This window comes from Polyergus mexicanus, unplaced genomic scaffold (assembly GCF_030449975.1).
Source record: "Polyergus mexicanus isolate NDT 795.1 unplaced genomic scaffold, iyPolMexi1.0 SCAF_10, whole genome shotgun sequence".
NCBI lineage: Eukaryota > Metazoa > Arthropoda > Insecta > Hymenoptera > Formicidae > Polyergus > Polyergus mexicanus.
Genome location: NW_027223330.1, coordinates 6,779,902 through 6,805,219, shown reverse-complemented (window position 1 = coordinate 6,805,219; position 25,318 = coordinate 6,779,902). Strand labels below are relative to the sequence as shown.

Sequence of the window (25,318 nt, the reverse complement as noted above, 5' to 3'; positions counted from 1 at the left end):
TAATATGTTCCTCTCGTTCCTGACTATTCCAAAATCCGTATGTCCGTTCATTGACACAGGCAACTCCCCAGCCAGTTAGGGATGCATCGCTGAAGATTTCCATCTCAAACTGGTCTTCTCTTATCAGATTAGTGGGCAACATTATATTCTCTATCCACCAATCTAAATCCGGCATTATTTTCTCCGAAATCGTCATATCTCTATCGTAACTTCCGTTTGTTTTTCCCAACGCTAAAAATTTCTCTCTTTCCAAGTTCTTTGTGTACAAAGTTCCGTATCTAACTGCAGGGCACGCGGCTACTATAGTTCCGATAAATTCTAATTTTACAACAACGGAGACCTCGGAATTTCATTGCTAGATCATATATCCGAACCCTTTTTTCTTCGGTTAATTTTAAACAGAATTTTTCTGAATCAAACAGAAACCCGAGAAACTTTATCTCTTTCGACGGCACGAGCCTACATTTCTCTAGATTTAAAATCATGCCTACCGTTTCTAGTAACTCTCTGGTTTCCTTAACGTTTTCCCGACACTCTTGTGCTAATTGTCCGAACAAAAGAATATCGTCAAGATAAAATACCGACAAAAAACCTCTCGTCCTCAAACTCTGAGCTATTGGTTTCATTAATTTAGTGAACATGAACGGAGCTGTGCACAACCCGAATGGCATACAGTTAAATTCGTACAACTTGTTTTCATAACTGAATCGAAGATATTTCCGGCATGACTTTTCAAACTTTTTGCAGGACTCACATGTCATAAATAGAATCGTCAGTTGTATAATATTTACAAAAAAGTTAATAATGACGGAAGTTGGAAATTTTCACCTTATAAGGAAAATACGACGCTTGCATATCTTTAACCGGCCAAACTATCTGCCTTGCAGTCGCCATATTGAATTAAGCCACGCTCCTATGTCAAATCCTAATAGTTTTTGAAATATTTAACGAAAGTTTACTGAATATATAAAACATAATTTTCTGACATCATATACATTTAATAGAGCGTACTCTTACAATTAGCAGATTTTTTATTTAAACATGGCCTATAAAATGCGTTGGGAAGAAAAGGCTCCGTCCTTCTTCCTGCGCCCCGCTCCGAAAAATTCTAACCTAAAATTTAAATCTAATTTTTAATGTGAAATCAGAGAAATAGTGGATTAGTCAGAAGTTATTTTTTGAATGGAAGGTGCAGGGGGAAAGGCTCCTCTTCTCTCCTGCTCACACATTTTATTTGCCATGTTTAAATAAATAAATATGTAATATTCAAATAAATATGTAAAAGTACGCTCTATTAAATTTATACGATGCCAGAAAGAAATGGTTTTATTCAGTAAACCTTTTTCGTTAAATATCTCAAAAACTATACGAAACCGGCAAATCAAATAAAGTGAATATTAATCAGCAGCCGCATCCTTACAACATATGTCTAGGTTATCAGCAAGGTGTCCGTCAATATAAATAATTACCAAAATAATTTTAATTTAAAATTTATTTTTTTCATCAGATATCAAGGGCGCATAAATATTTATTATAAAAAGACAATTTCAATATAGTGTAAAATGCAAAAGATGGACATTTCGGCCCTTTTTTAGCCATCTTCAGTGCATGGAATTAATAAAAATTAAAATTAAGTATACCATAAGCATAGATTGAGTCTTAGTCGGTTAGCAAGCGCATAGTCACAAATATAAGACGACAAACTGATAGTAGATATGAAACGCTATAAAAACGATATAAATTGTTTGAAATTATCTATTTTATATTAATTGAACACTTAATTTGTTCAAATATATTGTATGTGTATCCCAAATTTACTTTCAGGGTATAGTATCTGATCTTTTCCCGGGATTGAGTCTACCTTCACCGGACTACACAGCGCTTCTGTCCGCGGTAAATGATATTGCTCGAAAAAAAAAAATTCAAACAGTAAGCGTGTTTTTACTAAAAATTGTGCAGACCTACGAAATGATGATGGTCCGGCATGGCTTCATGCTGGTGAGTAATTGTGAAACTAACGATAAAAAATGATTCTTGATATATACAGGCTCGGATTAAATGGCTAAACTTGAAATATGAATGTAGGACCTCAATATAAAAATAATTTTCTTCTAGAAGTATGCTCGCAAATGTTTCGTTCAAGAGGCTTCTAAAGTTACAGAACTACAAAAATGAATAATATCGAAATAATCTAAGTTTATCCTTTATATTGCTTTACGGTAATCAAAATTTATTTATTAAATGTTTTGTTCAAAATGATGGCTTTCAGCTCGAAGACAAGCATTGCATCTATTGATGAGAGAATAAGTGGCTGACTAACATTGTGCGTTTGTAATTTTTTCGCATGCTTGCACTATCCTCCGTTTTAAAGATTGTTAATTTCGTTTTGTTTACAATGCAAACACAAGCATTTATACAAGTAATTTTAATAATTTTCCATCTTCAAAACGAAAGAAGAGACATTACAACATTATTCATTCCTATAGTTCTGTAACATAAGAAGTCAATATTTCTTGAACGGAGTGTTTGCAAGCATACTTCCAGAGGAAAATTATTTTTGTTTTAAGGTCCTAAATTCATATTTCAAGTTTGACCATTTAATTCGAGAGCATCCTATATATATATATATATATATATATATATATATATATATATATATGTTTATAAATTAAATATTATGATCAAACATGTTGGTCGGAGAACCATTTGGAGGCAAGACTACTGTTCTCCGCACTTTGGCCGACGCTCTAACATTGATGTACGAACGTAATGATGAAAACAGCTCGTCGACTACATATTTCGTTCTAAATCCTAAGGCTATTACTCTGGGTCAATTGTATGGTTATTTTGACCCAGTGTCCTCTGAATGGACTGACGGAGTGTGCGCTTCCATTTTTCGAAAGTTCGTCTCGGATACTTCATTCGAAAGGAAATGGATTGTTTTCGATGGGCCAGTAGACGCCACATGGATCGAAAGTCTAAACACGGTGCTCGATGATAATCGCAAACTTTGTCTCACGTCTGGCGAAGTAAGTGAAACGTTTTTTTTTTTATTTTTTTGTTAAATATTTATATAATAAATAGATAAAAAATTATTAATTTCTATACAAAAAAGAGGATCGCGTTTGCTTATATTTTCGATTGTTAACATCTTCGTTTGCCTACAACGTTTTGTCGATAGTTTTGTCTGTTGACATTCCCAATTACTTATAGAACGATTTCCTATAAGCATTATTATGCATATATAATAATTAAAAATAAGAACATATGTTCGCACACATGAAAATTGTACATATGATCTTATTGCATATATGTAGATTGCACACATACATATTGCACACATCATCATATACAGGGTGGTCCACATAACTCTTAACAGCTCGATATTTCGAAAACTATCGATATTACCGATAGATACCATCGATTTTAGATCTTGAATCGTATGGGTCTGATAGGCCTTCAAACGTGAATGGAAGTTAGTTTATAAATTCTAGTTGCGTAGGTGAGGCGGGAGATAACTTTAAAATTTTAAATGGGAACTTCTATACAAAAATACATTTTTGGATTTTATGAAAGAAAAACTTAACAACATATTCAAAACATTTTTTTATCAGATGTTTCTATAAAAAAATATAGCGGATAATTATTTACTATAACGGACCCAGCTCCAATCACGTTGACCTTGATATATGTTGTCAAGGACTTAATCCTGAATAACTTTTTCTTATAACTTAATCGGCGGTCTCTTATAATTTTTGAGATATTTAAAGTTTAAGTTGGATTCGAAACGAAAATTTGGTTTAAGTTATACGACGTAATCCACACCAAATTTTTGTTTTAAATAAGAAATAGGTTTGGGTTAGGTTATATCTTCCGGAAGTGGAGCCCCCCTGCAGGGGGGGCGGAACCCACTATATCCATGCATATACTTTACAATGCAAAACGAGGTTCAGCCCAGAATTGTTGTGTGAATGGAAAAGTGTATGCGTGGATGTAGTGGGTTCCATCCCCCCTGCGGGGGACTCCACTTCCGGAAGATATAACCTAACCCAAACCTATTTCTGATTTAAAACTAAAATTTGATTTGGGTTAAGGGGGGAGTGGAATACCAAAATATGGAACTCGTGATTATCATTACATACATTATTTGGCTGAGTTTATATTTAAACATAAAGATCAATATTGTGAACGAATACGTAAATTTTTTGAAATAATGGCAACATTGTATCCCTTAGATGAAAACAGTACATTTGCAATTGTAGAATAAATAAAATTTTTGATTCCTATGTGTACTGATTTTTTCTAATATTATATTAATTATGTAAAGACCTTGTTTCACATTTAAATCAGGGTTCTGATGCAGATGGACCTCGTTTCTTGCGTGGAAATTACAAACTTATGTAAAAATTAATATTTTATTTTTCAACTTTATTTGTTAATAACTTTTTAATAAACAATGACCGCCGATTAAGTTATAAGGAAAAGTTACTCAGGATTATGTCCTTGACAACATATATCAAGGTCAACGTGATTGGAGCTGGGTCCGTTATAGTAAATAATTACCAATATAGCGGTTTAAAGTTTCGACTTATAGCTACTTGAAACGCTCAGGAATGTATGAAAGTATTATTATTTTTGTTTCTTATAAAAGACAAACTTTATTACAAGCGCGTTGTTTATTGCACATATAAAGAAAAATTATGTTAATATTTTTCGCACATGATATTATTATCCGTAAACGCATGGCATATGATATTACTATTTCAGGCGCATGCGACTATATGGCATTCTTAAAAAATTAAAAGATAAATATTTTGTTTATAGCAGCTATTATCAATGATTTTGATCTTGACACATGGGATGCTTTCCAACTACAGTACATAATGATACACTGTATGACACAGTGTTATACAGTGTCGACTTGTAGCTGGAATGCTGTTTCCGATCTACATATATGCTCAATATATGCATATATCAACGATTTGAGCAGCCATAAAGAAGATCAACGATTTGTAATAATAATTTCGCAATAAACTCGCAGAAAGTATTTTCACTGTAAAAGTTAGTATTTTTCAACAAAATTTTTTTATGAATTGTCAACTTATTTATTAAATATGTAGAGAAGAGATTAAGAATTGATTAAATTATATAAATTAAGTATAATATAGTTACAATTTTATCTTATTAACAGAATTAATAAGTTTTATTAATCAATTGAGTGACGACACAATCGAACACATCATTTTAGCTGTGTACGGTTGTGTCGACTTGTGTCGTAGTTGGAAAGCACTGAGTCATGCACAGTGTCGCCTGTGTACGTTGCCGGAAAGCACCCATATTTTATTAAGATTGCAATTTTAAAAAACCTTGCAACAAAAATTTTTCGTATATACATATAATCAGCGCTTATTATACAAGGTGTCCCACTAAAAGTGGCCGCTCCTTTTTATCCTTTAAACTAAAAGAGATAGACCATAACAAATATATATCAAATTAAATGGTTCAAACTGAACTCTATTATGAGCATAATGGTTGCTTTCAAAAGCTATATGTGTTAATGAACGGAGAGGTATGCATAATTTTTTTATAATAATGTGAATATTTTGATATGATAAAAGTTATAGCACTGTTTGAAACGGATACAATGATGTATGTATAATATAATATAAATATTTTACATATTATACGTGTTTTATCAACTTGAAATATTGCGGGCGATGTATACCTTTCACTTTCTGCCTTGCGTTATGGTCAACTTCTGACTCGTGCATTAGAGATTGACATATGTCATGTCAATTGATCATAATATTACAATCCGAAGTTAGCCATATGGCAGGGCAGAAAATGAAAAGGTAGACGTCGCCCGCGATATCTCAAGTTGATAAGACACATAAATATATAAAATATTTACATTATATCATACATCGTTGTATTCGTTTCAAACAGTGCTGCAACTATTACTATCACGTCTATCTCTTTTAGTTCAAAAGATAAAAGGGGGTGGCCACTTTTGGTGGGACATCCTGTATGTATTATACATGTATATTTTACATATATACTTGATAATACGAATTTGATCGATATAAAAACAAGAATGGATACGCAAACTTATATGGATTTAAATATATCATTTATTTATAAATTTTGTTTTATATTGAAAGTACCAGACAATGTAAAATCAAGTTCATTTTTTATGGACAGTTACAAATCCACATAGAATTATGATTACAATATAGACCTCGTCTATTACACTGAAAGCATCAAGCAATATGAGATGAACCTCATTTCGCATGAAAAGATGCAAACCCATGTGGAACAATATACAGAAGATAAAAATTGGAAACTAGAGAATATAAATACTAAAATTACTAGCATTAGCTACATTGCAATAACATTGGTTGTAATACATTATTATTATTCTAAAGGTCTTATGGGATAATTTTTTAGGTGATCTTCATTTTTTATAATAAAACTATCCTAATTTGTTTACATAAATCGATTCCTCGTAATATTCGGCGTAAAAAATTACGAGTTGTATGGCTAAAAATTGAATAATTTGCGAGATATTTTATTTGATATAATATTATATTTTATATAATTTTACATTAACTATTAAATATCTCATAAAATATGTACTTTTCGATTATCTTATCTCAATACTCTTGCGTAAAATAATGAGAGAAATTGATTGTCTCAAAAAAATACATAGCTGTCAAAAAAATGAAAAATAAAAAAACTGTAGTTGCTCATCGCAAATTCATATTTTTTCTTAAAAATAAGTATGTGTTTTTTTCTTGCAATATTTAGTGTAAAAAGTTATAAGGATAATATGACTAAAAATTTAATAGTTTACGTATAATATTACGTAAAAAATTTCATAGTCTATATAAAATTATTGCAAATAAAAATATAAAATGTTTTGTAAACTATTAAATTTTTAGTCATACTATCCTTATAACTTTTTACACCAAATATTGCGAGAAATTAATTTATGTAAACAAATTAGGATGGTTTCATTTAAAAAATTGGAAATGATCTTGAAATAATCTCATGACCTTCATCCAAGATCATCCAAGATTGGTGTCATCAATGACACCATTTTATGTCCTTCTCGAAATCATACAACTTTGAAACATTTTTTTTGTAAGAAGCGTAAGAAATGATATTTAGATTGGGACATTAAAATGACTCACCCTGTATGCATATTTTATTATGTACTGCAAGTGCTAGTACTAGTGCAAGTACTAGTGCATATTCTATTTAATGTTACTGATATGAGATAAGTTCAAAGAGATCTCAAATGTACGGCTTGCGTATACGTAGATACACAATCCACCTCGCAGTTGATGCGCATGACTTGGCGCAATACATTATCACATTTCTTGATACAATTATATATGAATTTCCAACTTTTTAAGCAAAATATAGTTTACCCTACAGAGTTACTGTAGATGGTTCCCTTTATACATATTTACCTTATTTTTAACTTTATATAAATATAGGGGAAAATAGGGTAAAACCGGGTACTTTTTTGGATTTGTTTTCCTACAAAAAATCAGAGGGTAAACAAAATTTTGCTGACCATTAATAGTCTTTAGTAGACCTTAAACTGTGAGAAAATAAAGCTAGTTGCTGAAAAAAAATATTTAGTTACTAAGGATAATAAGATTTTTTGGAAAAATCAAAATATCCGGTTTTGCTCTACCAGTATCCATCTGAAAACATATAAAACACCATGCAATTACAAAATCTATATTTATCTTAATCAAAATACAATAAAAAAATTTATTCTATTGACAAAAATCACAAACAAATATATAAATATATCCTCTTGTTCTACATTATTGCAGGACTTTTTTATTTAATTTTTTAACTTTCGAAGTTTTAAAAAGCTTTTTTTAGTGGTTTCTTTTTTTGAGTAGTTTTTGTTTGCAACTGCTTTGTAGAGATACAAAGTCAGAGAATAACAGTTCCTCCTTTTTTCATTACATGAGGTGTGTAAGTATCCAGTTTTTCCCCAACTCGAAGAAAATAACAAACACGGCGATTGTATATTCCGGCGTACAAAGTGACGATCAAAACTAATGTGATATACTCTCTAATATGTACAGAATACAATTCTACATTTACCGAAGTAGATGCTCTGTGTAGAAAAAGTGACTCGATTGTTGTTCCGATATCGATTTTTTTTGGCCTAAAAATTTTGAACTTCTCTCAAAAAAGAAATATCGTGTGCACATGGTTCACTTCAAAATAATAATAGCATCAATCTACAACTAACAACACGAATTACCTAAAGATAGTAGCACTTATCACGAAGAAATAGAAATACTCGGTTTGACCCGCAAACCCGGTTTTACCCTACTTTCCCCTATATATACAGGCTGTTTCATTTTAATTTTCCCAAGCAAATATTTCAGAAAATAAGAAAAATTCAACGAAATGTTTCAGATAAAAGTTGAATAGTTTCTAGGGGGACATAAGATGATGTCATTAGTTTGACCTTGAAGAGTGACATGAAGGTCACGTAAAAGTCATTTTGAATTTCTTAAATGGAACACCCTATATATTTTTAGATATTCTGGTAGCTTACTTCAACAAGTTTCCAAGACACTATAATAAAGTATTCCCCATTAAGTACTTTTTAAGTTATTTTATATTTTAATCTGACATATTTTGATATAAAAATTAAAATATCTCGTAAAATATTTAGTTTTTGATTTCTTTACATATAAACAAAAAAGAAATGTCATATATACACATACAGGGTGTCCCATTTTAAAGGACCCACTCAAATATCTCAGAAACACTGCGTTAAATCGAAAAATGTTTCAAACAAAAGTTGTGTGGCTTCAAGGGGGCCATAAGGTGGTGACAATAATTTGACCTTGTAAAATCATTTGAAGGTCATGTAAAGGTCAACTTTAAAATCTTTAATAGAAACCCCCATTTTTTATTTAGTATTCTTGTAGCTAACATCGAGAGCTTTCCAAAACACTATAATAAAGTATTTTTTTATTAAGTACTTTTTGAGTTATTTTATATTTTAATCTGACATATTTTGATATAAAAAATTAAATATCTCGTAAAATATTTAGTTTTTGATAATCTTACCGTAATACTTCTATGTACAGAATAATGAGACAAATCAATTAGTATAAAAAAAAATTGTTTTTAAGAAAATTATTTACAATGTTTTTTTTAAACAATTATTTGGTTTTTTTTTGGCACTAATTAATTTGTCTTATTATTCTGTACATAGAAGTATTACGGTAAAATTATCGAAAACTGAATATTTTACGAAATATTTTATTTTCTATATCAAAATATGTCAGATTAAAATATAAAATAACTCAAAAAGTTCTTAATAAAAAAATACTTTATTATAGTGTTTTGGAAAGCTCTCGATGTCAGCTACAAGAATACTAAATAAAAAATGGAGTTTTCCATTTAAGATTTTAAAGTTGACTTTCACATGACCTTCAAATGATTTTCCAAGGTCAAATCATTGTCACCTTCTTATGGCCCCCTTGAAGCCACATAACTTTTGTTTAAAACATGTTTCGATTTAACGCAATGTTTCTGAGATATTTGAGAGGGTCCTTTAAAATGGGACACCCTATATATCCGGTAATGCCTTGGTTATAAGTTATAATTGAAAGATTCCAATGACAAAAACTGGCAGAAAATATCTACAATGATACATGACCAATGTAATACATCTTCAGTTCGTTTATCTACTCACAATTCACAACAAATGCTCAAAATGTCCTCCATCTATTTCAATGTATGCATGGATACGTAGGATCATGGACTGTTGCATTCTTTCAAAGATTCTGTTATGATTGCGAATGGTTTTGCAGGCATCTACGATTGAGGAAGCGTCTCTTCATTTTGCAATTTTATGCACTAATTTCATAAAGTAAAACTTTTAAGTGTCCTCATAAAAATCTAATGAATTTAAGTCAAGCCATAGCACTGAATTGAATGTAATCTTTCGATTATAACTCATAAATCAGCCATTACCGGACATATGTGTATATGACACCTTTTTCTTGTTTATGTGTGGAGAACTTTACTCAACTCAACCCAAAGTTTGTATAAGGATTTATGAGTCACCCTGTATATATACATATACAATATATACACTAGGTGTACCGTAAAGACTGGATAAAATTAAGGGCAGATTCCTGAGATCATTTTAAGATTAAAATTCTGATACTAAAACGTCGAGGCTATAACAGTTTTTGAATTAGCATTTATAATTAGCGAATCAGATCACTTAAAGTCGGCGCACTCAGGCGTAACACATTGCGAAATGCACATTACTAAAGGCAAAAACTGACTGTTCCCCCTCTTGTTAATATCGATATAAAGATTACTTATGTAAAGATAAGATTGTTTTTATTGATATTTCTGTAAACGCATATTGTGGAATATAATATTTTCTTTTTTTTAATATTGGAAGTGAACTTTTTTTTTTACGTTATACATAAAGCGCAAGCTGTCATGATAACATTTCTTTCAGAAATCTGCTACCAATTTCATACCCTATAGGCGAAACTGTAGTTATCAAACAGTAGATATGTAGTTAGTAAATGATATGTACTTATCTTACAATTATTTAACAAAATGAGTAGCTACTATTCTTAATATCCAAATAAAATTCATTCAAGTACACTTTAAACGTTTCATTAAAATAATTCGAAGGAATTAGAAACAATTAATGCAAACAATAAATAATAAATTAATTAATTATACAATTAATTAATGTACATTATAGTAAGTGTTCAAATTATGCACGTTCAAATTGTTGTGTCATTTCAATGCATGATCTTGCGCAGCGCAAAATTTTGTTGCGCATTGCGTATCAGTTCGGGAGGTGTGCTCGCAACTGTTTCGACAATGCGATTGAATAATTCTTCTAGATTGTGCACTGGTTCCCGATAAATATGACTTTTTAAATGTTCCCAGAGAAAAAAATTCAGGAGTCAAATCAGGTGATCTCGCTGGCCAGTGTTATGGTCCATCGCGTGCTGTCCATCTATTTGTATAAGTTTCATCCAGAAAATGCTAAACATTTCTGGACGAATGCGTTGGTGTACCATCGTGTTGATAAATCATGCTTCTTCTAATGCAATGGAACATTTTCTAATAAAATCGTTAAATCATGTTCCAAAAAATAAAGAACCCCGCACTAATCATATGGAAAATCTGTCCCGGTCAAATCAATTGGTTTTTACATATGTTGTAGCTTATGACCTACTGAACAAAAGATGTAATGGGCACAAAGCTCAATAATGGACAGTTATCGAGTTATAACCAGTCAAACATGAAAAATTTGGGCTGCCGAATAGTCAAATCTCGGAAGGTATTGATTTTTTTGAAAAATGTTTGAAACAAACATAGTAGGGTTTTACAAAATCTGTTAGTTGGTGACATTATTTGTGAATTTTGAATGACCTTGAAAAGCTCCGTGAACAAAAATCTTTATGTGTCACAGCAGAGATAAGGACCCCACGGTTCGTCACTCCCGTAGTATTTTTTGACTCCAAACCCTCTCTGCTGTGTGTGTATGTGTGTGTGTGTATGTGTGGGGTAATAAAATAAATGATCTTATTGTATATTACTCATTATTTGGATCCTGCTGTGGTGGTCTCTGAGCGGCATCTAATATTGTGTTCAATAATGATGAAGAGGGATAACGAACATTGGGCTGGTGTCGTGCATATCCTAAATACCACAATACGCTGGTTACATGTGCACATGTACCCACAGTCCGTGCGCCTGACTTACAGGTGCAGTCAGGTTCGTCTAGCAAGATCTTATATTCAAGATAAGATGCAGCGTGATGCACAAGAAGAATTTCAATTGGATTCGTTGTTTGATGAACAAGGTTTCATAAGGGTGCGAGTGTTTTCACGATTCCGTAATGCTACAAAACATCAAATATTTATAGCTTACAACATAAGAGATGCAGATAATATAGATGATGAGAGGGAGGCGATTTTTGGTTATTACTGCACCTGTAAGTCAGGCGCACGGACTGTGGGTACATGTGCACATGTAACCAGCGTATTGTGGTATTTAGGATATGCACGACACCAGCCCAATGTTCGTTATCCCTCTTCATCATTATTGAACACAATATTAGCCGGCCAGAGACCACCACAGCAGGATCCAAGTAATGAGTAATATACAATAAGATCATTTATTTTATTACTCCACACATACACACACAGCAGAGAGGGTTTGGAGTCAAAAAATACTACGGGAGTGACGAACCGTGGGGTCCTTATCTCTGCTGTGACACATAAAGATTTTTGTTCACGGAGCTTTTCAAGGTCATTCAAAATTCACAAATAATGTCACCAACTAACAGATTTTGTAAAACCCTACTATGTTTGTTACAAACATTTTTCAAAAAAATCAATACCTTCCGAGATTTGACTATTCGGCAGCCCGAATTTTTCATGTTTGACTGGTTATAACTCGATAACTGTCCATTATTGAGCTTTGTGCCCATTACATCTTTTGTTCAGTAGGTCATAAGCTACAACATATGTAAAAACCAATTGATTTGACCGGGACAGATTTTCCATATGATTAGTGCGGGGTTCTTTATAATAGCATTGTCATTATATGTTTTTCCGTTTTTCTACATTATATTAGTATATTTTTTTACAAATACAAAGATGCAGAAACTAAAGGTGTCTAAAATATGATTCAAGTAAAAATTTGTAACATGTTTCAACTTCAGCTGTCAAAGTGGTCGATCAATGTTACCATGAAGTTTTTTACTATTTCACTGTGCCTGAGCGCGCGAAATCTCAGCCCTGTCATTGTATAAAATATAATCGCTTCCCATTTAAAAACTATTATAGTCTCGATATTTTTGTATTAAGATTTTCGTCTTGAAATTTTTTAAGAAATCTGTCATTAAGAAAAAATATCCGACAAATAAGTGACCAAACGAAAGGTGGAGGTAGATTGGGTCAAACTGAAAAGAAAAGTCCTGTACCATTGTTTTCTATAACGCTTAATAAAGGAATTATTATTGAGTAAAATCTGGGCCATCAGCGCCGACTTTTAGCCGGACGCACGTCCTATGTGTACTCCTAAATATAATACTCCTATATAGTGCGACGACTTTTCCTGACGTCTCGCGACCGAACGATAAACGCGTCCGCCGAGTCGTTCTCTCTGTCGTACGGGTGTAAGTTGCGCCAATGAACGGGAGCTAATTCGCCGAATGGGAGATGCGGAATAGTCGTTAACAAAAACGAAAGGAGATAAAGGATAACGCGCCGGATAAGAACGAGATGTTAAGAGTTCCGCGCGTATCGTGACGAAATCCAGGAGATAATCGCGAAAATCGAACTTGTGCGCCAGATACGGTCTTTCGCATATCAATTCGTGAGACACACGAAATAAGCGCGAAAGAAATTGTTGGAATTTGCCACAGACTGACTAGTTCGCCTAACGGTAGAGGGGCAGGGCGAGTGTTGCTATAACGCGATAATTTATGCAAGAGACGACAATTACGGGAACGACAAACACAACTGAGAGTAAACTCGATAATTGAAACAAAGAAAATAACAGATTTATTATAATATAAGATGGACTGTCTCGAAGTCGAATCTATAATCTTGGTGACCGTGTGGATATTCGGCGGCGGTAAGAACGCTGGGACGAGACTGGGTGTTAGATGCGGGGCGCCAAACCCCGGAATATTTGCGCCGATGTCGGCCCGATATATCGGCCGGAATTCTCTCGGCGTTAAATTACGCCTCGCACTGCGAAGATGACAGAAAATAATTTTCCGACAGTAATTCGGGCGATAACCCAATACGGATTTCGATATCGAACAGCCACAGGCGGCCGTGTGGATCGCTAGAATTTCTTACAGACTATTACGCATTTAATATTAACAGGCAGATCGCGAGACACATGCATTCCTGAGTTATGAACAATGTGAGACGCACACACGATGCTCGACACAAACTTACACAATCCGCGCGAGAATTGCTAGAAAACCCTTATCAAACACGCACGCGACTTCGGAACACGATTAAAATAATACAATTAATTACGCACTTCACGCTCGCACTCAAATGACCGACAAATTACACGAACAGGACTTAGGCGCTAAACGGACAAGAACCAACGCAAATATAATACACGGAACCCGAATCTTCAGAGAGACGACACACGGTTTAAGAAAACGCAGGATAATGTCTCAATCCGCGGAAACCGATACTCGAGAGGCCTCGGAGCTCGTATCACTTGACGACATGGCCGTGGCACAAAAATTTACACTAAAAGAATTGAGCTTAACCCATACATTAATGCACTAATTCACGGCGACGACGGCAGAACGACGCAATTCCTGGGCGCGATCATGCGTGGCTCGATGGATCGGGGATAAACTCATCGACACTGGGGGTCGACGTCCTTCCGCTCGCTTCCTCCGTCTCGCACGGTCCTCAGGTCCTCCGGATCCTCGCAAGGCTACTGCTCTCGCTCGCTCTCGAAATGACGTAGTTGCCGCTAAGAGTACTGATTGACACGCGTCTACTCACTATTAACGTCCGCATTAGTCTGCCCGGGATCGTCGCAACCCAGAATCGATACCTTCGGGCCAGCCGGGGCTGCGCATACAAGGTACGTATTATCGCGACCAATTATGTACTGTCGCGCGAGACAGTCGCCGGGTGACGCGCTCAAGATTATATAGGGGGCGCGCGCACCCCCAGTTTCGCTATCAATAATTCTACGGGGCCCGCTCTATGAGCTTATCGCGGAGCCGTCTTGACCGGAAAAATTGCTGCGACCCTCGCCAACATCTTTTTCGGCATGCGACATCTTTCGTCAATAGTGCTCGATTCTCACCTCTCGGGATGCCGGTTCCGCACGGTCCTGCGGCCTTGCGCGAGAATCTACGTGTCGTCCTGCGTGGCGCGCATCACGCGCGCGGGTCCTGATTACGCCGTGCTGCGAGCTTTTGCCGATGTTGGTTTCGGCCGATGTTTTGCCGGCGCGTCTTCCCCTGATCTTCGATAACGGCATCTTCCGATGAGACTCCCAAAATACGCGTTTTCACATAAACGAATAATAGACATTATAATAATAGATATTATAAATAGACATTATAAATAATAGACATTATAAATAATAGAAATTAAAATAGCAGAACGGATAACGAATAATCGCACCTCTCTGGAGACTACGGTACGGTTCTCGCAAAATTCAACTTGGCGCGGCCGCTAAACTCGCGCTTAGCGATCGGAAAGGTACCCGCGGACACGCGCGAGACGGCAACATGACAATGAATAAGACGCTGAATTTTCTATAAAAAGGAAAGGAAGAAAACACACGCCATTAAAGTAAGAAGTTCGTAGATGAATTGAACGTTCTACACATGCGCGACGTCTGTAAAGACAGTATAATCTGCATAGAGGGTATATGAATAGATTATTCATCATTTTTTACCATTTTTTACTATTGTAAAAATTTTTTATTTTTTTGTAACTAATTTTTATTTAGATAAAAAATTGCTGTTTTACAGTACTCGGCAAGGATAAGAATGTTTCAAAGGAATTATCGGAATCAATATAATTAATTAAAATCAAATAAAGACTTGAATAAATAATGTTTTTATTCGAAAAATTACAATGCTATTGATTATTGAACAAAATTAGCTTAGTATACTTAGCTCGAAGATAGGTATCTTTTTGAGACGTTTTCTTTGCTTCATCGAATAATTTTATGTTAACATATAATTCAATTATATATTTGCAAAGTTGGTTTTGATGATTGTCAAACGTATCTTGGCTTAAAACATGATCGTTCATGATCTTATTATCAAATAGATTCTCTATTTGATTTAATATCTTATTAACTAAGATTGTTTTAATATTTCGGCTGAACAATGTGTGAAGATACTGGCGGATTATTCTTTCTAAAACTTTGCAAATATGACAGACGTTTTTAGATGGAATAATAAAGACCTTTATTTTTCAATTTCGACAAAAGTGGCATACTTTTATCCAGTAATTATTCTTTGCATATTGAGCAATCCATGATAGACATAAGTTTATGCGATACAAACTCAGAAATATAAAAAACAATTTCTTCGACAAGTGTTGATATTGCAAAAGTTAAGGAGATATAATCATGGTCAAATTCTACTTTGCAGCATGTCGGAGTTACCAATTGGGCATTTAAAATTTTCTTTTTTTGAGGAAACGGTAAAAATGTCGATATTATCAAACAAACAATTGCCATTTTGAAATTCTTTAAGTTCATGTCTTATTAACAAACGTTTGTAATTCAAATTGAATAGCGTTTGGATTGTTGTTAAAACCGTTACAGCCTCTAATAGCTGAGAAAAACGTTTCTAAATAGTTTTGCGATAACTTGTAAGTAAGCAAATATGCTAAGCCTGTAACGTTGCATCCCTCCACCGTTACCCGGCCGTCGATCTGCCGGAAGTCCGCCGCCCGACAAACACCGGTCGGGCATAATGCGGAGGCGCCGAGCGCCCATTTTTAAGAGATAATAAACGTTCCAATTTGTAACCGCCGTTAAGCCGCGTGTTTACCCGGAACCGTCGCCGCGCTTGGGTAACCGTCTGGAAATCCGCTACGATCTTGTAACCGCTCAAAGAGAAAACGGGGTTGGGAGTACCCAGCCTCCGCCGAGAGTTTGCGGCATCTCCAAGAGCGATCCTTCCGATCTATTACGATTAGAGGAAAACGGGGTTGGGCGTACTCAACCTCCGCCGAGAGTGCTCAACGCCTCGAACAATCCGTCCACCTAAGTGCAACAGCGATCAACCAGTGGTAGGGAGTTCCCTTCCATTGACGAGTGTTCCCGTCGGCCGTTGCACTCCTGAATTTCACGAACAGACTATCCCGGACGAAACGACAACACGCTAGTTACGAACGGACAGTAGTTCCGCGACCGCCATTTACGAAATCGGACTCGCCATTAATACGGCGCGCTAAGTCCCGCTCAGGGGGAGGATCTAATCCTGCCGCGACATCGATCAACGCAACGGAATCGATACAGGCGCGTCTATGGACCGCCCACCGGACCGACCGAAATTATCGCCCGATAGTTAGTGGCCTCTGCCGAAATCACGATCCGCTAGCGTAATCGATATTGTATCGAACCGCCGAAATCGCGCTCCGCGCCGCGCATACGTGCATGTAATTCGGATGCACCGCAACCGACACGACTGCACCGCTAAGCGATTCCGCCTCTCACACATACACGAGTATATTCTGCTACACACATATCGTCATTCGCATCACATACATACTTTCGATATATTGTTACACCATACTTCTATATTATCCGTTCGCGCACGCACTCGCTCGTCTATCGTCTCACTCGCACACAACTACACACACTCACACACATACAGCGTTTATACACATACACTCACTCTGTATACACACATACTTACACGCAATAAATTATATTTTACCTCACGTTGCTTTCGTTCGTCTCTCGATACCCTTTCACGAGCCCCGGATCCCGACCGAGTTATCCACGACCGCCTCGCGAAAGCGGTTTATTACAAGCCTAATGATTTGAATTTCTCAAAAAGAGGAAAATTATTTCTCAAGCATACAATCATACCCAAAAAGCCAGTCTTACGTTATGTCTTCAAAATAGATGTTTCTTCGTTATCAGTCAAATTAGTGATATATTTTTCAAAGTTTTCGGCATGCATTTTCAATCTTGAATAATTGCTATCGGTCAATGGGCAATTAAATTGTTTTTTATCAATCTATGTTTGCAGTTAAGTATATCTGCCATGTCATTAAAATTTTGACAGAATTGCGCAGTGGGAATAGATTTGAAAATTTTTTCTTTGATTTCTTTATTTGGCAATTGGCTTAAGAAAATTAAGGACTTACTTACACTTTCACTAAGGGTTTGCATCGCTATCTTTACATTCATTTTATTGTTCTGAAAATGTATGTGTTTCTTCGTTAATTTATTTGCGATTCTAAGACCTTTGTCACACTGCAATTTATGTAAATGCTGAATAAAATGCCAATAAATTTTTTCTTCGTTTGCAGTCCTTACAGTTACGCACACTTCTAATGTGTTTCGAACTAATTTGATCATATGGCACAAATCTAAAAACACATAATTAGGTTCCATTGTAATCAGATTTTGGAAATATGGTTTAAAATTTGGCCCATATTTGAAATTTGCACCAAGTACTTCGCACATTCCTAGATTGTTTGCTAGTCTATCAAACGTCACAGAATACACGCCGCAATTATGTGAATGTAAAGCTTGAAATGCTAATTTTAATAGATTTGCACGTTCAACGTTGCTCAATCCTCGAGTAAGAAAATGCGCTATCGGAACTTTCCAGATTCCATTTTGTGAAACTACCTTAAAAACTAGTGCATTTGTAGTCATTATCGGGTTATTGTTTTTGCATGACTTGTTTCCATTTACGTCTTCAAAATTGCCTAAATCGATGCCACCGTAACACTATATCTATTGTATATAATTTCTTCCTTAATAGACATCTCTTCGATCACACGATTTACTACGACTTTTTGCTGCAAAGCTCGCGAAGCAATTGCTTCCAATGCTTCTTTTGTAAAGCCGGGTGATCCATTAAGTACCTCATACTTTTTTATCGTTAACGTATGTGGAAAAATTTATTCTCTGAATATTTGCTTTATATAATTATACGCTTTTGGAGAATAAAAGTGTAATGTTAACGCAAAATAACGGATCTCTTCGGAATACTTTCCTTTACGTTTTTGCAGTAATTTAGCTAACGTATCTTTCGTTTTATCGGTCATCATATTTTATAGGAATAAGAAACAAGACAAGAGACAAATTTAATAAAATGGCTAACTTTTCCAAAGGCTCATATGATAAAATATCAATATAATTAATAAAATGCAATTGAGCCGAAGCAAGGTATTTGCGCTAAAAGAATTAGTAATTTATTAACAATATGTTTTGATCTGTTTCAGATCATTTTCAATGTGTAATACAATATTTCAGTGACAAGAGTTTGAATTACAATACTGCAAATTAATCGTCGGCTTAAATTTTAATGTTTCCAATTGGTTGTTATAGTTTTAAAAAATTTTTATCGTTATACTATATTTTGAAAGAGCAATAAAACCAGTAGAGGCTAGCAATAAACATTTATTAGCGCGAACATTTGCGTTGGCTTAGTTTTCCTTTCCTATTAATTATATTGATAAGAATTTTCTTGTCAAAAAGTTAAATGTATATTAATAAAAAATATATAATTATCTTTTCATGATTATATTGTATATACACGGAACAAAAAAAATATTGCAACACTCAATTAACAGTTAATTGTTAATTATTAACATCGAAATTTCACATAAATTCAAGCACACTCAACTTCATGCAATATTACCAGATTTTCCATTACCGAGGTATTTGTCGGAATAATTAATGTTTATTTAATATATCTCGTAACAATCCCGAAAATTTTTGAGCATATTTATACAACTTTTCTCGTATATTCTATAAAATTTTATATTTTTAGCATCATTTTTTACAGAGACGATCACTATGTGCCTCTCGACTCTCATAAGCTTACATGTAATTTAATCATGCATTATTATAAATTTTTCTCAATAATAAACTTTCTAAACTGCCTGAAAATTTTACCGAATTTTTTTTACATGGAAATCTACAGGTTTCAATTGGTTGAAAAGAGATTTCATCATTTCTATGTTAACACCACAACGTCCTTAACCTCTTTTTTAATTTTAATTAAATTGAGTGTGTTTTGATGAAGTGTTAATTAAGTGTGTACAATCTGTGTATAAAGATCTAGTGTACAGTCATTGTATATGATTATGATCAGAAGCTTGTTTTATGTAATTAGATTATAGTTATTTATCAATAATATTAATAACATTATTGACAAATGACTAAAATTATAGTTGTTTACAATCACATTCCATACAAATGGAATGTGATTGTAATAGAAAATCGTATCGATGTTTTCATTACCGTTAATGAATCCGTTACTTCGTAGGATAACAATCCTTTATCATTTAAATGTTTTAACATGTATTTTAACGAGATAATCCTATTCTTATAACACCTGTTGGTGTCTTGCAAGCGTTTAATTTTTCTCGCTTTCTGTTGGTCCTTCTGTTTCATAAATTTTATCATTCATCGAGTTCTTTTCGGAGTGGAAAAATCGGGTGTTGCAATTTCCGAAATCAAGCGTGATTCATGAAATCGACGGTTTTTACTGCCATAGTTTTCATCTGGACTTAAGTTAAACAAGTTTATAATTTTCAATAAAACAAGCATATAAATCTATTGTCCTATTCTATAACTTATAACTTATGACGATAGTGACACTGGGCGCATTCAGTAGACTGCGCGCTCCTCAACATATTTAGCGATTGATCAGTGATACTATTACTATATCTATAGTAATTTACTCAACTGTTTTACAACAGTTGTGTCTGCTGAATGCGCCCATTATCATTACAAGTTAGAGAATAGGCTCACTGCACTATTGAATTTATTGCAAATAATAATTAGATGACTTACGATCATGATTGGCTCAATTGGAAGAAAAATCAATACCACTGTCCATATGCTCCTCATCTTGAAGAGCAGATGTACAGTCCATCGACGATGAACAAGCGTTGATATTTCCTGATATTGCATTTTCTTCAATAATATTGTCACTTGTTAATGCAACCTCAAATTGGAATAGAATCGGAACCACCATAGTCGGAACACATATTGAAGGAACTAATCCAGCCTTTAGAACTATTTTTGGATTGCCAGCAACCTTTATTATTTTCACATTTTCAGAGGCAAAGTGAGTTGAACAAATGTATACATGAGATACGTCATCCACTTCGGTTAACCCGCAAACATCCTTCCATTTCTGATGGAGGGTTACATCCTTCGGAAATCTGTAAAATAAAAAATTTTGACTTTATGATAGAAAATTTATATTCTCGTAATTTATGAGATATATTTTATGAGACTTATTTATGTACAGAAATGTATTTCTCTTTCAACGGCATGCGGTCGCACAAATAACAATTTTTCGACATTATTATTTCATATCACTGATCTCAGATCACTGTTTCATATATGCATTATGCGCCACATAACCTAAAATTATGCTAACAGCTAAAATCGGTTTCTGCGCATCCCCACTTTCGGTTTCAGTACATGCGTACAACGCACAGTTTTTCCACTCTATAGCGAAACATGAATATCGTTCGCACTGTAATGCTGGCAAAAATTTTCGACTTCTATTATCCATATAGGAGTATTACATATATGCGGGACACTCACGCACACTATCAGGCGCGTGGCTAAAGGTCGGCGTTGATTGGACAGACTTTATCAATAATAATTCCTTTATTAAGCGTTATAAAAAAGAATGGTTCAAAACTTTTCGACTCAGTTTGATTCAATTTACCTCCACCTTTCGTTTGGTCTCTTACTTATCGGACACTCTGTATATTATATATATTGTCTCATATTTTATTAATAATTCAAATAGTTGTAGCTATTCTTTGCTTTTATCATCGATCTCAGCGTCCGTAATACTTTTAAATAATATTTTTATTTTGTATCGCCAAAATCATCAGAATCAAAACAGGGTTATTTTAAGAAATTTAACATTTTTTCAAAATCTAAATGCATCATAGACTACGTTTACATATCATCCCTAATCGGGTTTACACCGGTTTGTTAACACAAAAGAGTACAAAAGAATATATAAAGAATACGTATCTTTCACTTTGATTTAAAAACTACGATATATGATATCCAAATTTTATAAAAATCAAAGATATACATTTGATTTTTTTCCTTTAATATATTCTTGTAATTTTTACATAGATTTACAATGCTGTAATTTATTCAATTTTTTTAGTATTATTCTCTTGTATTTCTAATATAATACAAACTTTTTTAAATATCATTTAACTTGGTTTAATATGCATTTTTAAAGTTCTAATTAAAAAATCTTTTTTATTTGTATATAGATATAGACCCATATATGATCTTTAACTTTTTTATTATAAAATATTTCATGATTATATCATTTTTTAACAATTTTATGTAAATATTTTCATATAAGATGTCTGACAATAATCAACCCGCCTGTAATGTGCAGGTAGAATAGATTAAATCGAATAGAAAAGTCCTCTACCGTTTTGCGATTTTCGCAATAATTAATGAGAAATTAATTAAAAAAGATCGGCCAATTCGCGTGAGTATTACTGCGCGGTGAGAAAGGACGGCCTGATATGAGCGGCATTGATATGTGGTTGCTAAGACGCGAGAATCCATTGTTATGTATCGCTTATACATAATGTTGTCATTTGTAGAGCGCTCCTCTCTAAACTTTGTCGCGCGCCTACCGACCGTATACTTTTGGGTTGTCTTTTCTCACTATACGCTCTTATACTGACGCGAATTAGATCTTTTTTAATTAATTTCTCAATAATTATTACAAAAATCGCAAAATGATAAAGGACTTTCTTACTCAGTTTAACCCACTCTATCTGCACATTACAGGTGGGACGATTATTAGACATCCTATATGTGTATGCGTGTAAAATGATTAAAAAGATCTATTCATGTAAAAAGATAATTAACAGTAATTTTATTTGAAAAGTCACAAGGCTCTTCTATAATAAATATTTTCGACAATTTTTCAGTTTGTTGTTTCTTCGAAATGAACATATAATTTTATGTATAACATTTTTTATTAGTTTAATGTGTAATTACCGAAAAAACCATAGATAGTTTTACGATAAGTATACAGGATATCCCATTTTAAATAGTCTAGTCAAATATCTCAAAAACGAAATCCGATAGGCAAAAATGTTTTAGATAAAATTTATAAGGTTTCGAGAAGAAAAATGTTGATTATCTTAAATTTTAACTAAAGTCATTTTTCAAAGTCGTGTGAAGGTTAACCAAAAGGTTAACCAAGGTTGTTTATTTAAATAAAAAGAAGTATTTTTTTATGCTGGATTCTATAAAAGATCGTTTAATTTTACGTAAAAATCCTTAAGACATATATGGCTTAAGTCCAATAGTGTAGATATGTTATTCAGCATTGAAAAATATAACTTCACTAATTTTAATCAACAACAGCGCGCGAATTTATATGTGTGTATATACACTGTGAAACAATTAAGTTTCGAATATAGTAGAAAAATTTTTTTTTATTCATACAAACCTTAGACAATTAAAAATGTAGTCACCATCTAACTTGACATATTTAGTCCAATGTCTCCGCCATTGCTTAAAACAGCTCTAGTCTTCTAAAGCGAGCTCTTTTAAAATTTGATTCACTTTTCTTTTTATGTCATCTTCATAACGTATCTTCATAACGTTACTCTTATGGCTGGTTCTCCATAGGCTTATTGAATCATTTGTAACGTTTCTGTTGTCGACTCTAATCTAACAGAATTTAATGTTGACGCGTTGTTCAAGCGTTCCTTCCATTACATCGATTTTTAAACAGAATTTTGTAACACAACTTCGCGTGACTGTATTGCATTAACTATTGAACCAAATAATTTAAAACTTGCACCACGTGTTGAGTATTGAGTTGTGAATAATCCCCTAAGATGGCAGCAAAAACAAACCAGACGTTCAGAAATGCGAAGCGAGTCTCGAAACTTAATTGTTTGACAGTGTACCATATGCTTGCGCTAACATGAGTGGATAGAGGTAGGTATGTATAAATTCCCTTTTTGCATCATTCAGAATCAACGATGAAGATGTGACGGTTATCTGATCTTACTGAGATGCTTGATAAGCGTGAATCTTCTTGCCACTCACGCCAAGTGGCTGTATGTTGTTCGTCCGTCAGTTTGCGCTTGTGTGTGTAATCGTGTGCGTCCGCTGTCCGTCTATACATGAGCACGTGTATGTATATGCGTTTGGCTTGAAACGAATTGATTAAATTTATTTATGTATATATTATATCAAAGTAAAAAACGCATGTAATAACAAAATTTGTGAATAAATACAATGTGTTAAAGATGTTCGTAACATCCCGCGTTTAAACCCAATCGGACGCGTGCCGAGCGTTGCTGAGCGCTGATTGGTGCATGACGATCGGCTAGCGCTCGGGAGTTTTCACTACAATTCGGATAGCGCGAGGGTCTAATCGAGTCGAGTCTTTTGTCCTGTGTGAGCAAGGATTACTGTTGTACCGCGTTTTTCTAAGAAGAATAAAGTTTCTATTCACAACTGTGTTACAAAAGAAGAAAAAGTATCTCGAATTTTCTTTCTCTCCTTTTCGAATTTACACACATTCTTAACGCATCATTTTGGTCTAACATAATGGATTTCACATTTACAAACATTTCGATCTCTGCTTTGGCACCCTTTTCAGTATTGTATATATTAAGCGACGCGATAGCGTTGCGATGCCGAATACATGATTTCGATTACGACCAGTTCGAAGAAGATTGGTGCAGTCAATCCTGAGAAATGATAATCGTATATCAGAATTGACATTTTCACTTTTCTTTAGGATCAGATTCACATATGTATGCTTGCACGCATACAATCAAAGTGATTTTGTACCTCAAACGGCGTTCACATCACTCATGTATTATTCGCTTAATGTGCATAATGCTTTAAAGGACAAAATCATATGTGAGAATATGTGTGCATACGTGTGAGATAATAATATTTATATTTTATAAGAATACGCGCGAAGTATAATACGACAAGAAGAAAAGTGATAAAGTGATTAATGGTTATGAGAATATTGCGGAATAGTGCAACAATACAAGGAAAAAAAAGCGATAAAGTGAACAGAAATTATTAACGTGGAATAGTGCAAGGAAGAAAAGTGATATCTTTTAATCGATATCATATTTAGCAAAGTTAGGTTATATTATCGAAACTGAGCAAATGCTTTACAATGATTGAGTGAATCTGTGCATTATCAATTAACATATTTGTGATAAATACATTATTGGAAAATAATTACATTAAAGGAATATTTGGAGATTTTGGCTGACCAAGTTTTTGATAATGATAAGTTGGTAATTATACACGTGAACGCGCATTCATGTATATAATTGTTAGCGGGTACAAATGAGAGAGAGAGAGAGAGAGAATATTGTGCTAAAAGTCACTTTAACTATCTATTTTGTTTCTCGCGCCTCTAGTTAACGGTGTGTCGTCGCGCGGCGGCTGCTTATATACGGCAGCAAAATACAACCGATTTTTTCGAAAGGATCCAATCGCGCGAGAGCCAATGATGCCA

At 34.1% G+C, this 25,318-nt stretch overlaps 1 protein-coding gene and 1 long non-coding RNA gene across 3 annotated transcripts in view; one reads left to right on the top strand and one right to left on the bottom strand.

Moving 5' to 3' along the window:
* Dhc62b (Dynein heavy chain at 62B) overlaps nucleotides 1–25,318 on the top strand; it is a 962,114-nt gene that overhangs the window by 430,907 nt on the left and 505,889 nt on the right. Inside the window, exons 19-20 of the mRNA XM_070302893.1 lie at nucleotides 1,825–1,992; nucleotides 2,688–3,029. Coding sequence (XP_070158994.1) covers nucleotides 1,825–1,992; nucleotides 2,688–3,029 — 510 coding nt within the window. The remainder of the gene's footprint in view (nucleotides 1–1,824; nucleotides 1,993–2,687; nucleotides 3,030–25,318) is intronic.
* LOC138937281 (uncharacterized) lies at nucleotides 20,039–21,172 on the bottom strand. 2 transcript variants are annotated; one of them, XR_011447486.1, is made up of 3 exons: nucleotides 21,060–21,172; nucleotides 20,599–20,972; nucleotides 20,039–20,311 (listed from the first exon to the last, which is right to left on the bottom strand). It is a non-coding gene; the product is annotated as an uncharacterized lncRNA (long non-coding RNA). The 2 variants fall into 2 exon arrangements; XR_011447487.1 differs by having other exon boundaries at nucleotides 20,039–20,306.